At 48.3% G+C, this 12,117-nt stretch overlaps 1 protein-coding gene across 5 annotated transcripts in view; it reads right to left on the reverse strand.

The window, feature by feature from the left end:
• The window catches only part of LOC118394061 (probable E3 ubiquitin-protein ligase HECTD4), a 79,444-nt gene that overhangs the window by 34,688 nt on the left and 32,639 nt on the right, over positions 1-12,117 (reverse strand). For all 5 annotated transcript variants that reach the window (XM_052461496.1, XM_052461494.1, XM_052461495.1 and 2 more), the window contains 18 exons: positions 10,612-10,736; positions 10,214-10,367; positions 9,912-10,012; positions 9,590-9,794; positions 9,228-9,452; positions 7,374-7,537; positions 6,935-7,180; positions 6,630-6,822; positions 6,441-6,545; positions 6,276-6,364; positions 6,001-6,167; positions 5,699-5,834; positions 5,435-5,579; positions 5,156-5,322; positions 1,375-1,521; positions 1,019-1,203; positions 429-582; positions 32-312 (listed from right to left, as the gene is read on the reverse strand). In XM_052461496.1, the coding sequence (XP_052317456.1) occupies positions 32-312; positions 429-582; positions 1,019-1,203; positions 1,375-1,521; positions 5,156-5,322; positions 5,435-5,579; positions 5,699-5,834; positions 6,001-6,167; positions 6,276-6,364; positions 6,441-6,545; positions 6,630-6,822; positions 6,935-7,180; positions 7,374-7,537; positions 9,228-9,452; positions 9,590-9,794; positions 9,912-10,012; positions 10,214-10,367; positions 10,612-10,736 (2,989 nt within the window). The remainder of the gene's footprint in view (positions 1-31; positions 313-428; positions 583-1,018; positions 1,204-1,374; positions 1,522-5,155; positions 5,323-5,434; positions 5,580-5,698; positions 5,835-6,000; positions 6,168-6,275; positions 6,365-6,440; positions 6,546-6,629; positions 6,823-6,934; positions 7,181-7,373; positions 7,538-9,227; positions 9,453-9,589; positions 9,795-9,911; positions 10,013-10,213; positions 10,368-10,611; positions 10,737-12,117) is intronic.

Here is a 12,117-nt window from a genome sequence, read left to right on the forward strand (position 1 = left end):
CTCATGACCAAAATGAAATAAAATGTCCTACCTGGTACTACGTAGTCAGCCAGCTTGGCCAGCAGCAGAGCGGCGATGCGCGAGGCGGGGTCGGTGGCGTCCTGCTGCTCAGCATCTAGGGTGTTGATGGAGTAGCTCCAGGCGGGCAGCGCCACGTTGCCACAGTCCTCTACACTCATCAGGGGCAGGGCAGCGCGGCACAGCTGCAGGATGATCAGCACCAGCTTGGGAGATGGCCGCTGGTCCAGCAGCAGAGACAGGAGCTTGGACACACAGGCTGGCTGGCTCAGGATAGCCTTCCCTATGTGGCTCCTGGAGGAACGCCAGTCAATCATAGAAAATTAGAAGGCGACAACGGTCATTTCACAAACACAGAACAAGAAGACTGACGGTGATGTGTATTTGACCTGTTGTTTGCTAGTGGTTACCTGGACAGGTCATTGAGCAGGCTGAGGACGTCCTGCAGAGCATCGTTCCCTGCTGCCTGGTTCCCACAGCACTCTGTGGCTCTGACCAGGTGGTTGGTCAGCAGGCTGGACACCTGCCGGGCCAGACCTGAGTGCACCGCATCTGTTGAACCACCTTAAGAGAGGGGGAGAGGGATTTCTGCAGTAGTAAGAATTATTACACACTGTACTCTCTGTAGAAAACACAGATGTGAGGTTGCATCCTAGTCTGATTATCTATATTCAAAGGTCATTGAAAATACCCATCTTTCCTCTGGTTTCTGAATTATTGGCCTAAAATCTACTTTTGCCAAGCTTGCCTAACTTTAACCTCCAACTATTCTTCTGTGTTTTGTCCTTACTTTGTTAGTAGACCCTGAAGACATGAAGACAGCCTTTCATACCTTCCTCTTTAGCTAAAAGGCACAGCGCACTATCAAGACATTGGAAACTTCTGGGTGAAAATTATTCTCATATGTTCTGCTTCAGCGTTGAGGTTCTCTTAATTTCTTGGAGTGGGCTACCCATTTCACAAGCTGATAAATTCCCCCCCAAAAAACAATCTTGCATACCTTCCACCTTCTCCCACTCAATGCAGCGGTTGGCAAGCACCTGGAAGGCAGCCCAGGCCATGGTGGCCACCTTCTGCTTCTTGGTCTGCTTCTCATTGGAGCTGCAGTCCCTCTGGCCACTCAGGCTGCACAGGCGGTCCATAAGCTGGACCAGACCACTGCGCACAAGGCACTGCTCCTCACTCCTACAGGAACACATGGGCAGACGTGTGGGGGTTTAGAGAATGGCAATTCTAGGAAGTCAGGCATTTTTTTGTGCCAGGAGAATGAGGTGAATTGTTTGTTCCTGATAACAAATAAAGCCGTTTTCCAAGAGTAACACGAGGATTTCGGAAGATAGAGAATAATTGTCTTGCCTAGTATAGGGGATGGTGCAGAGCATGCCAATACTGTTGGAACAAGCGATGGGGAAGCGGGCACATAGTGACACTACAGACGTCATAGTCTCCCCAAAGGCCTCCTGCACCTGCTCCACCATTCCCCCACAGGTCAGCTCCTCGATCCTGCACAGAGGACACAGATACATTTAGAAAATTGAATTTATCCTGCATTATACACTAAAATACATTTGGATATTGGACAGGGCTTTCAGAATATTTTTTAACTTATGTACAACGGGCCCTCATTCATGGTAGTCACTAAAGGATTACAATCATCTCCATTTACAGTAGGGCGAAGCACGAAGGTCACAGTCTCTCACTATTTATTATAGCACTAGAACCATTAGCCGAAGCTATTAGGCTGCATCAGTCAAAGGGGTTACTATGAGAGGTTTGGAGAATAAACAACTGTTTTATGCAGACAATATATATAGTGGTCCTTCTGTGGCTCAGTTGGTAGAGCATGGCGCTTGTAACGCCAGGGTAGTGGGTTCAATTCCCGGGACCACCCATACGTAGAATGTATGCACACATGACTGTAAGTCGCTTTGGATAAAAGCGTCAGCTAAATGGCATATATTATATTATTATTATTATTATTATTATTATTATTATTATTATATTATTATATATTACCATTAATGTCAGACCCGCCCAACTCTCCATATTGCCTTTACTGGACCTAGTAAATACATTTTCATAGATAAAAGGTAATGCCCCTATCAAAACATTGTCTGAGAAGTGACCTCGTCAACTTGGGATTTCAATGGGTCCCTAAAAACCTAAAAGCTAAGAACTGGGATAATATACAAATGTCATTATGGGTTACGATACAGGTTACAAAGATGGTCATGGCTCTTAAACTCAATTACGTCATCAGCATGCTGTCCATGCCGGTCTGTACCTGTGGATGTAAAATTATTACTCCGCTTATTTGGGCCGGTAACACGGCCAGGATAAAACTAGTGAGATTACAGGCAAAGACTGAGGAGTGAGGATTAAAGATGCCCAACATGAAATTATATCAAGAAGCCTTTTATAACTGCCCAAATATGCTTTCTTTATTGAGACCTCTAAAAGGCCAATGTAGGTGGACATGGAAGAACTTAATGCCCCATTTGGAGCATCAGATTATTTGAGTCAACAAAAAAGGTGGCACTACAGAATGTCCCATACAAAAAAATATATATGTAGTCAGATTCATAAGAGGAAAAAACAACGTCACCTTTCTTGACAAACTCTCCTTCGTTATAGAATAACCCTAAATTGAAAATAAGAGGACACATGGTTTTCTGGAAAGATTGGTACAGAAAGGGGATAAAGAACATTACGTGTCTATATCAAGAACCTCTTTTGAACAACTAAGGAACAAGTAGATTTTACAGAAACAAAACTTTTGGCGATATCTCCAGCTTAGAGATTGTATGTTAAAGGATAGACAGAAAAACAACAAATTCCCTGTACATTCTAATATAAGGGTTAAGATAGAAATCCTCTGCAAATTACCACATACCGCAGGAACTTGTAAGGGCCTAAAGGTTGTATGGGAAAAATACTTTGAAGTTACATTTTGAGAGGAGGAATGGAACAAAAAAGTACAACAGATGCTCCTCCCCGTGAGAGATGCCCAGTCCTAGCTGATTCTTCAATTTCATTCTTTAGAGTATAAGACATTGGGGAAGGGAAAGGCGAAGCATGGCGAATGGAAATATTTTAAGATTGTCATAATATGGGATCATTTAGCGATTTGATTTTGAGGACCCCTTTAGGTGTATATTTTAGGGGGATCAAATATAGGTTTTGGCCTTCACTACGAAAGCCCATAGAAACACATTGAATAACAAATTCATACATGGCAAAAAAAGACAGTAAAACACAATAATAATAATAATAATAATAATAAGGTTGAAGTGATTGTCCTAAATCTACGAGATTTAGATATACACACACACACAGTTGAAGTCGGAAGTTTACATAGACCTTAGCCAAATACATTTCAACTCAGTTTCACAATTCCTGACATTTAATCCTAGTAAAAATTCCCTGTTTTAGGCCAGTTAGGATCACCGCTTCATTTTAAGAATGTGAAATGTCAGAATAATAGTAGAGAGAATTATTTAGTTTAGCTGTTATTTCTTTCATCACATTGTTACTGTTGTCTTTCGGCCATTTCGCCACAACATTGGAAATAAGGTTGGAGTCATTGTCCATTTCGAAGACCCATTTGCTACCAAGCTTTAACTTCCTGACTGATGTCTTCAGATGCTGCTTCAATATATATATATATATATATATATATAATGGATAATGTGGATAATATATATCCACATAATTTTTCTGCCTCGTGATGCCATCTACTTTGTGAAGTGCACCAGTCCTTACTGCAGCAAAGCACCCCCACAACAAGATGCTGACTGATGTCTTGAGATGCTGCTTCAATATATATATAATGGATAATGTGGATAATATATATCCACATAATTTTTCTGCCTCGTGATGCCATCTACTTTGTGAAGTGCACCAGTCCTTACTGCAGCAAAGCACCCCCACAACAAGATGCTGCCACCCCGTGCTTCAAGGTTGGGATGGTGTTCTTCGGCTTGCAAGCCCCCCTCTTTTTCCTCCAGACATAAATGGTCATTATGGCCAAATAGTTCTATTTTTGTTTCATCAGACCAGAGGACATTTCTCCAAAAAGTACGATCTCTGTCCCCATGTGCAGTTGCAAACCCTAGTCTGGCTTTTTTTATGGCAGTTTTGGAGCAGTGGCTTCTTCCTTGCTCAGCGGCCTTTTAGGTTCTGTATATATAGGACTCGTTTTACTGTGGATATAGATACTTTTGTAATTGTTTCCTCCAGCAACGTCACAAGGGCCTTTGCTGTTGTTCTGGGATTGATTTGCCTTTTTCGCACCAAAGTACGTTCTTCTCTAGGAGACAGAACATGTCACCTTCCTGAGCTGTATGATAGCTGCGTGGTCCCATGGTGTTTGTACTTGCGTACTATTGTTTGTACAGATGAACGTGGTAACTTCAGGCATTTGGAACTTGCTCCCAAGGATGAACCAAACTTGTGGAGGTCAGACTTTGAGGTGTAGGATGATTTCTTTGAATTTTCCCATGATGTCAAGCAAAGAGGCACTGAGTTTGAAGGTAGGCCTTGAAATACATCCACAGGTACATCCACAGGTACACCTCCAATCGGAAGCTTCTAAAGCCATGACATAATTTACTGGAATTTTCCAAGCTGCACAGTCAACTTAGTGTATGTAAACATCTGACCCACTGGAATTGTGATATAATCTGTCTGTAAACAATTGTTGGAAAAATTACTTGTGTCATGAGGAAGGAAAAGTATGTGCATGTAAACTTCTGACCCACAGGGAATGTGATGAAAGAAATAAAAGCTGAAATAAATCAATCATTCTCTCTACTATTATTCTGACATTTCACATTCTTAAAATAAAGTGGTGATCCTAACTGACCTAAAACAGGGAATTTTAACTAGGATTAAATGTCAGGAATTGTGAAAACCTGAGTTTAAATGTATTTGGCTAAGGTGTATGTAAACTTCCGACTTCAACTGTATATTAATGTCTGTCAAGTTATTGTTTAGTGTTAAATATAATTCAGTCGCATTGTTATATTGTGAAAGGAAACAATAATTATGATTGTAAAATAAATTCTCCCAAATGTAAACATACCATGAAGATATATTAAATGGTAGGTTTGTGTGAGAGTGTGTGTCCATGCCTTACCTGGGCCCTCCCTGCAGCACCATGGTAACAGGTCCCACCAGGTGAGTGACCCCACCTACCCTGACTGCGGCAGTGAGCAGCTCCCTCATGTGAACGAGGGCCTGCTTCCTCGTGCTGCCCCGCCTCCACCGTGTCTGAGCCGCAGACAGGAAACTGCTGCTGGACACCTGGAGGAGGCAGAACTAGGGTAAAATATGAAGAGACTCAACTTCTCTAATTGTTTGGCACCAAAAACACAGAATTCAATGTGCGGTGACTGTGGCGGACGGCTGCACTTACAGACTGGTCGGGCAAGGTCCCTATGAAAGCAAAGAGCTGCCCCAGCAGCACACTGTACGTTGGCTTGTCCCGGCTGTCCTCCATGGCTAGAGACTGCAGCAGGGTGAAGGAGCTGCTGCGGTGACTGGTGGGGTGGTGTCGCCTCCTGCAATAGAGGAGAATAACGTAGAGGGGTGAGTACTCTCTCCATCCATCATCAACTTAGTGTCGTTATGCTTGTGATACACTTTCTCTGTATCAAAGAGATTTTTGTGGACAGTGAACCTTTGGCTGCTGTGTGGGAACTCCAGGTCCTGGTTGGCGATCATCTCCAGGTCGGAGGGCGCAGACATGCTGCGCAGGAAGACTGGCTGCTTCACCCCGGGAACCACCGTCTTAGTGTCTGACACAGACTTACAGGCTGCCACACAACAACAAAAAGACAGAATCAGTCACCTCTATTTTATCATACTACATCCAGGCAGCCAAAGTAAATCAGGAGATGGGTACAGAGAAGCAGGTGTAAGCTAGGGAGGTGGAGTAGACTGGGGAGGTAGTTATGTAAGGAAGTGTAAGCTGAGGGGTACCTGGCGTGCCAGCAGGCGTGGTGTTCAGGCTCCTGCAGTGAGGAGCGATGGTGACGTGGAGCAGCAGCTCTGTGCGGTTCATCAGGCTCTTCACCAGGGCTTTGGTTTTGGCCAGTGGCACACCACTCTTCAGGTGGACAGAGTTCACCTCCTGGAAGAACTTCTCCCTGTGGACAAACGTAGACCACAAACCAGAAGACAACGCGGAGGAAGAGATGTTAGTCTCAGCAGTCTTAACATCAGCATTGTCACGTGGCTCTTCTCCAATGTCTTACCTCAGTGTGAGGACAACATTTTCCAAATCACCCCAGTCCAGTGGGACCTCCTTTAGTGAACACAGCAATTCTAGTTCCTTCATTTTGTTCTGGGAAAACAAAAACGAATTATATTTGCTGAACAGTGTATAACTTCATGAGAATCGGAGGTGAAGCGATGTGTACCTCAAAGAAGTGATAGTCGTGGAAGAAAGGAGCATTGTTCTCCAGCTTTCCCTGCTGAGCTTCCTCCACCTCGTTCTGCCACTTCTGCTCCAGCTCTGCTACACTCTGATGGATGGCAAAAAAACTAAGTTCTACACACACACACACACACGGAGAGGGAAAAGCAGACTATAATAGCCACTTGTGTACCTGCAGCTGGCGCTCCATGGCGTTGATCTTCTTGAAAGTCTCGGCCATGATCTTACAGAGCAGGTCGTACTCCTCAGCGTGCTCCTCGCGGTACTGGAAGTTGACGAGCGACTGGAGAGCATCCACCAGCGTCAGGTGCTTTATCACACACGACACTATGACCTCCTCCATAACGTCTGGCCTGATCACCTCCCTGACACGGGCAAGTCAGAGAGAAAAGGGGGAGAGGATGGGCAGTAATGACTGGTTAAAATAGAATTGGAATGGCAGTTGAATATGTGGTATATATGGTCACCACTTCTTACTTGATGCTGGGACGAAACTGTGGTCGCCCCCTGCCGGACACCTCTCGTAGCCGGCTCATGATGCCTGGAGGCAGGCGGATGCGGGGCAGGTCAAAGTAGGCCCCAGGCATGAGGCCCGGGGGAGGGATGAGCACATCAGAGGGGTAGGTGAACTCCCGGTCCTCCTCGATGGTGAGGGGTAGCGGAGAGGGACTGGGGGTTAGGGCTGGAGAGATGGCACCATTAGCTTCCACCTGCCATTGGCACCTGGAGGAAATGGATAGCATTTAGTCTCGGCTGTCCTGGTAACCGCTCTCTGCCACAGTGTCACCGGTGTTATTTTACTAGGGTGTTACTATTTAGTTGGTTATAGCTGTATATGACTGTGCTGCGACATTGCAGTGCATTCGTGCCATCTATAGTGTGTGCTCTATATCATTCGCCATATATGCCGAGTCACCTTTGGAGCAGCTTGGAGCAGAGCAGGTCATGGCAGGCATCCTCCTCTCGGGTTACTTCAGGTCCGTTGTAGAGGATGCGGAGCATGGAGCAGGCCAGTACAGACAGACCCAACGCCAGGTCTGCCAGGAAGGGGAGACCCCCAGAGACATCCTCTGATGATTCCTGTAGCGGGAAAACAGAGACAGATCTACGTAACAATGTCTGGGTGTGTATGTCAAACATGGCAGCAACATACTGTATTCACAACAGTGCAGTGATCTAACTCCACAGCTGTGTGTACCTGCGCTCGGACAGTGCAGTGATCTAACTCCACAGCTGTGTGTACCTGCGCTCGGACAGTGCAGTGATCTAACTCCACAGCTGTGTGTACCTGCGCTCGGACAGTGCAGTGATCTAACTCCACAGCTGTGTGTACCTGCGCTCGGACAGTGCAGTGATCTAACTCCACAGCTGTGTGTACCTGCGCTCGGACAGTGCAGTGATCTAACTCCACAGCTGTGTGTACCTGCGCTCGGACAGTGCAGTGATCCAACTCCACAGCTGTGTGTACCTGCAGTGTTCTAACGCTGACAGTGCAGTGTTTAACTCCACAGCTGTGTGTACCTGTGCTCGGACAGTGTTTTAACTCCACAGCTGTGTGTACCTGTGCTCGTGCAGTGTTTTAACTCCACAGCTGTGTGTACCTGTGCTCGGACAGTGCAGTGTTCTAACTCCACAGCTGTGTGTACCTGTGCTCGGACAGTGCAGTGTTCTAACTCCACAGCTGTGTGTACCTGTGCTCGGACAGTGCAGTGTTCTAACTCCACAGCTGTGTGTACCTGTGCTCGGACAGTGCAGTGTTCTAACTCCACAGCTGTGTGTACCTGTGCTCGGACAGTGCAGTGTTCTAACTCCACAGCTGTGTGTACCTGTGCTCGGACAGTGCAGTGTTCTAACTCCACAGCTGTGTGTACCTGTGCCACAGTGCAGTGTTCTAACTCCACAGCTGTGTGTACCTGTGCTCGGACAGTGCAGTGTTCTAACTCCACAGCTGTGTGTACCTGTGCTCGGACAGTGCAGTGTTCTAACTCCACAGCTGTGTGTACCTGTGCACAGTGCAGTGTTAACCCACAGCTGTGTGTACCTGTGCTCGGACAGTGCAGTGTTCTAACTCCACAGCTGTGTACCTGTGCTCGGACAGTGCAGTGTTTAACTCCACAGCTGTGTGTACCTGTGCTCACAGTGCAGTGTTCTAACTGCTGTGTACCTGTGCTCGGACAGTGCAGTGTTTTAACTCCACAGCTGTGTGTACCTGTGCTCGGACAGTGCAGTGTTCTAACTCCACAGCTGTGTACCTGTGCTCGGACAGTGCAGTGTTTTAACTCCACAGCTGTGTACCTGTGCTCGGACAGTGCAGTGTTCTAACTCCACAGCTGTGTGTACCTGTGCTCGGACAGTGCAGTGTTTTAACTCCACAGCTGTGTGTACCTGTGCTCGGACAGTGCAGTGTTCTAACTCCACAGCTGTGTGTACCTGTGCTCGGACAGTGCAGTGTTCTAACTCCACAGCTGTGTACCTGTGCTCGGACAGCTGTGCTGTGTACCTGTGCTCGGACAGTGCAGTGTTCTAACTCCACAGCTGTGTGTACCTGTGCTCGGACAGTGCAGTGTTTTAACTCCACAGCTGTGTGTACCTGTGCTCGGACAGTGCAGTGTTCTAACTCCACAGCTGTGTGTACCTGTGCTCGGACAGTGCAGTGTTCTAACTCCACAGCTGTGTGTACCTGTGCTCGGACAGTGCAGTGTTCTAACTCCACAGCTGTGTGTACCTGTGCTCGGACAGTGCAGTGTTCTAACTCCACAGCTGTGTGTACCTGTGCTCGGACAGTGCAGGAGAACCCCCACATGGCTTTGTCTGGGGTGTTGTGCTCGCGCCCACTCCTCATCTCAAAGGAGAACGTCACTGTGTCCCCCTCCACCTTGACCAGGTCTTTGGGCCAACCTGTCCCTAGGACACTACGACTGCCATAGCCCAGAGTGTTGCCTCCATACTCGGTCACCTTGCGACTGTTAGTGTTGGGCCCGGCATACATCACCAACTGGAACACCAGCGAGAAAAGACCAAGTCAATATCTTCCTCATAGAGCTTTGCAATGATAAACTAGATGAGACATGTTATGACATAGCTTTAACATGGAAATGTGATGTGGGGTGGAGAGGTGCAGGGATTGGTCACCTTGTCGTAGTCGTACTGCGAGGAGCAGCGGGAGTCGAAGCGCAGGTAGAGGCAGCGTGCCCCTGGGATGTGTACCGTCTCTTTGAACTTATAGTTGTCTCGCACTGGGTGGACCGTCTCCACCGTCTTCCCAGCAGCCCATGGGGCAGGGATCTTCAGGCCTGTCAGGAAGCCTGGCTCCTCCCGCTCATCTAGGATTCTAAAGCTGGAGTAGGACAGAGGAAGTCAGTAAGTCATCAGGGACAGAAACACAAACACACTTGGAAAACCAGGATTGAGGTCCTGATAAATCTTGCCTACAGAGGACCGTGTGTACTCTTACCGGTCATCATCAGCAGCAGGCGCCTTTTGGCCCAGCGGTCCTCCTACCAGTGGAATGCTGTCAGTGAAGAGAGGAGACTGGGTCTTCAACAGCAGAGCAGTCTGGGAAATAACCAGGAGAAACCCATATTATAAATATATATGCTAATTCTCCTTCCAAACTATCATCAACTTTCAATTAACAAGCACAACACGTCTACCCATCATCCACCACAGAAAGCAGAGACGACAGACAGACGTTCTAAACTAGAGAAGAATATCTACATTGAGGTGAGACGGGGGTGTTTGTTTGAGAGCCCCCACCTGGCTGGTATAGAGGACGAGCTGCACTAGCTGGGGCATGAGAGCGTCAGCCAGATTGAGTGTCTGCAGGTTGGGGTGCATCAGAGAGGTGAGCAGCACTGGCAGCAGGTGGCCCAGCATGGTGGCCTTGGTCATCTGCTCCAGGCCCTTCAGCCTGCGGACCGGAAGGTGAGAGGAAGAGGTGGGACGAGGAGAAGAGAGAAGTGGGATAAGAGGTATGTGGAAGAGAGTTCGAGGCAGACAGAGAGGGAAATGCATAGAAAGGGATTCATATGCATACAAGGGGAACATGCAGATACACAGACAAAAGGTCAAGAGAGTTAGGGGTAGGCATACAACACGTAAAATGACAGGTTGACAGGTAACAGGAAAAGCAATGGTAGAGGGGTGAGGGTCACCTGGTCTCTCGGTCAGTGATGTCACTGTTGATGAGAGTGGAGGTCACCTGCTGCAGGGTCTCCAGCACCTCGTCACAGCCCATCAGGATCTTGGTGGCCAGTGACAGGATGCTTGTCTGCAACTCCTGGGAACCACACACAGAGAAAAGGCAACGCTTCCGTCACAGTGCTAACTTTATTCTAACAGGAAAACGACCACACAACTAAACTTGTTTACAATCAACACTATAACAAAAGTTAAACAAAAACAGGTTTAGGTGTTTGTAATAAAAAAGGGCTTACTGTTGAACATGCTAAATACAGTGGCTATGCTGTCATGATTTAATATCCTTGCTCTATTGCTGCAGAAACTGAGGCACAAGACAGACACAGAGAGAGAGAGAGACACACAGAAAGAGAGAGAGAACGAGAGAGACGCAGAAAAAGAGAGAGACGCAGAAAAAGAGAACGCAGAAAGAGATGCAGAAAAAAGAGGGAGAGCGAGAGACAGAGAGAGCGAGCGAGAGACAGAGAGAGCGAGCGAGAGACAGAGAGAGCGAGCGAGAGACAGAGAGAGCGAGCGAGAGACAGAGAGAGCGAGCGAGCGAGAGACAGAGAGAGCGAGCGAGCGAGAGACAGAGAGAGCGAGCGAGCGAGAGACAGAGAGAGCGAGCGAGCGAGAGACAGAGAGAGCGAGCGAGCGACAGAGAGAGCGAGCGAGCGAGAGACAGAGAGAGCGAGCGAGCGACAGAGAGAGCGAGCGAGCGACAGAGAGAGCGAGCGAGCGAGAGAGAGAGCGAGCGAGCGAGAGACAGAGAGAGCGAGCGAGCGAGAGACAGAGCGAGCGAGCGAGAGACAGAGAGAGCGAGAGACAGAGAGAGCGAGAGAGCGAGAGACAGAGAGAGCGAGCGAGCGAGAGACAGAGAGAGCGAGCGAGCGAGAGACAGAGAGAGCGAGCGAGAGACAGAGAGAGCGAGCGAGAGACAGAGAGAGCGAGCGAGAGACAGAGAGAGCGAGCGAGAGACAGAGAGAGCGAGCGAGAGACAGAGAGAGCGAGCGAGAGACAGAGAGAGCGAGCGAGCGAGAGACAGAGAGAGAGCGAGCGAGCGACAGAGAGAGCGAGCGAGCGAGCGACAGAGAGAGCGAGCGAGCGAGCGACAGAGAGAGCGAGCGACAGAGAGAGCGAGCGACAGAGAAAACGAGCGAGCGACAGAGAAAGCGAGCGAGAGACAGAGAGAGCGAGCGAGAGACAGAGAGAGCGAGCGAGAGACAGAGAGAGCGAGCGAGAGACAGAGAGAGCGAGCGAGAGACAGAGAGAGCGAGCGAGAGACAGAGAGAGCGAGCGAGAGACAGAGAGAGCGAGCGAGAGACAGAGAGAGCGAGCGAGAGACAGAGAGAGCGAGCGAGAGACAGAGAGAGCGAGCGAGAGACAGAGAGAGCGAGCGAGAGACAAAGAGAGCGAGCGAGAGACAGAGAGAGCGAGCGAGAGACAGAGAGCGAGCGAGCGGGCGAGCGAGCGACAGCGAG

This window comes from Oncorhynchus keta, chromosome 14 (genome assembly GCF_023373465.1).
Source record: "Oncorhynchus keta strain PuntledgeMale-10-30-2019 chromosome 14, Oket_V2, whole genome shotgun sequence".
In the NCBI taxonomy this organism is placed as follows: Eukaryota; Metazoa; Chordata; class Actinopteri; order Salmoniformes; family Salmonidae; genus Oncorhynchus; species Oncorhynchus keta.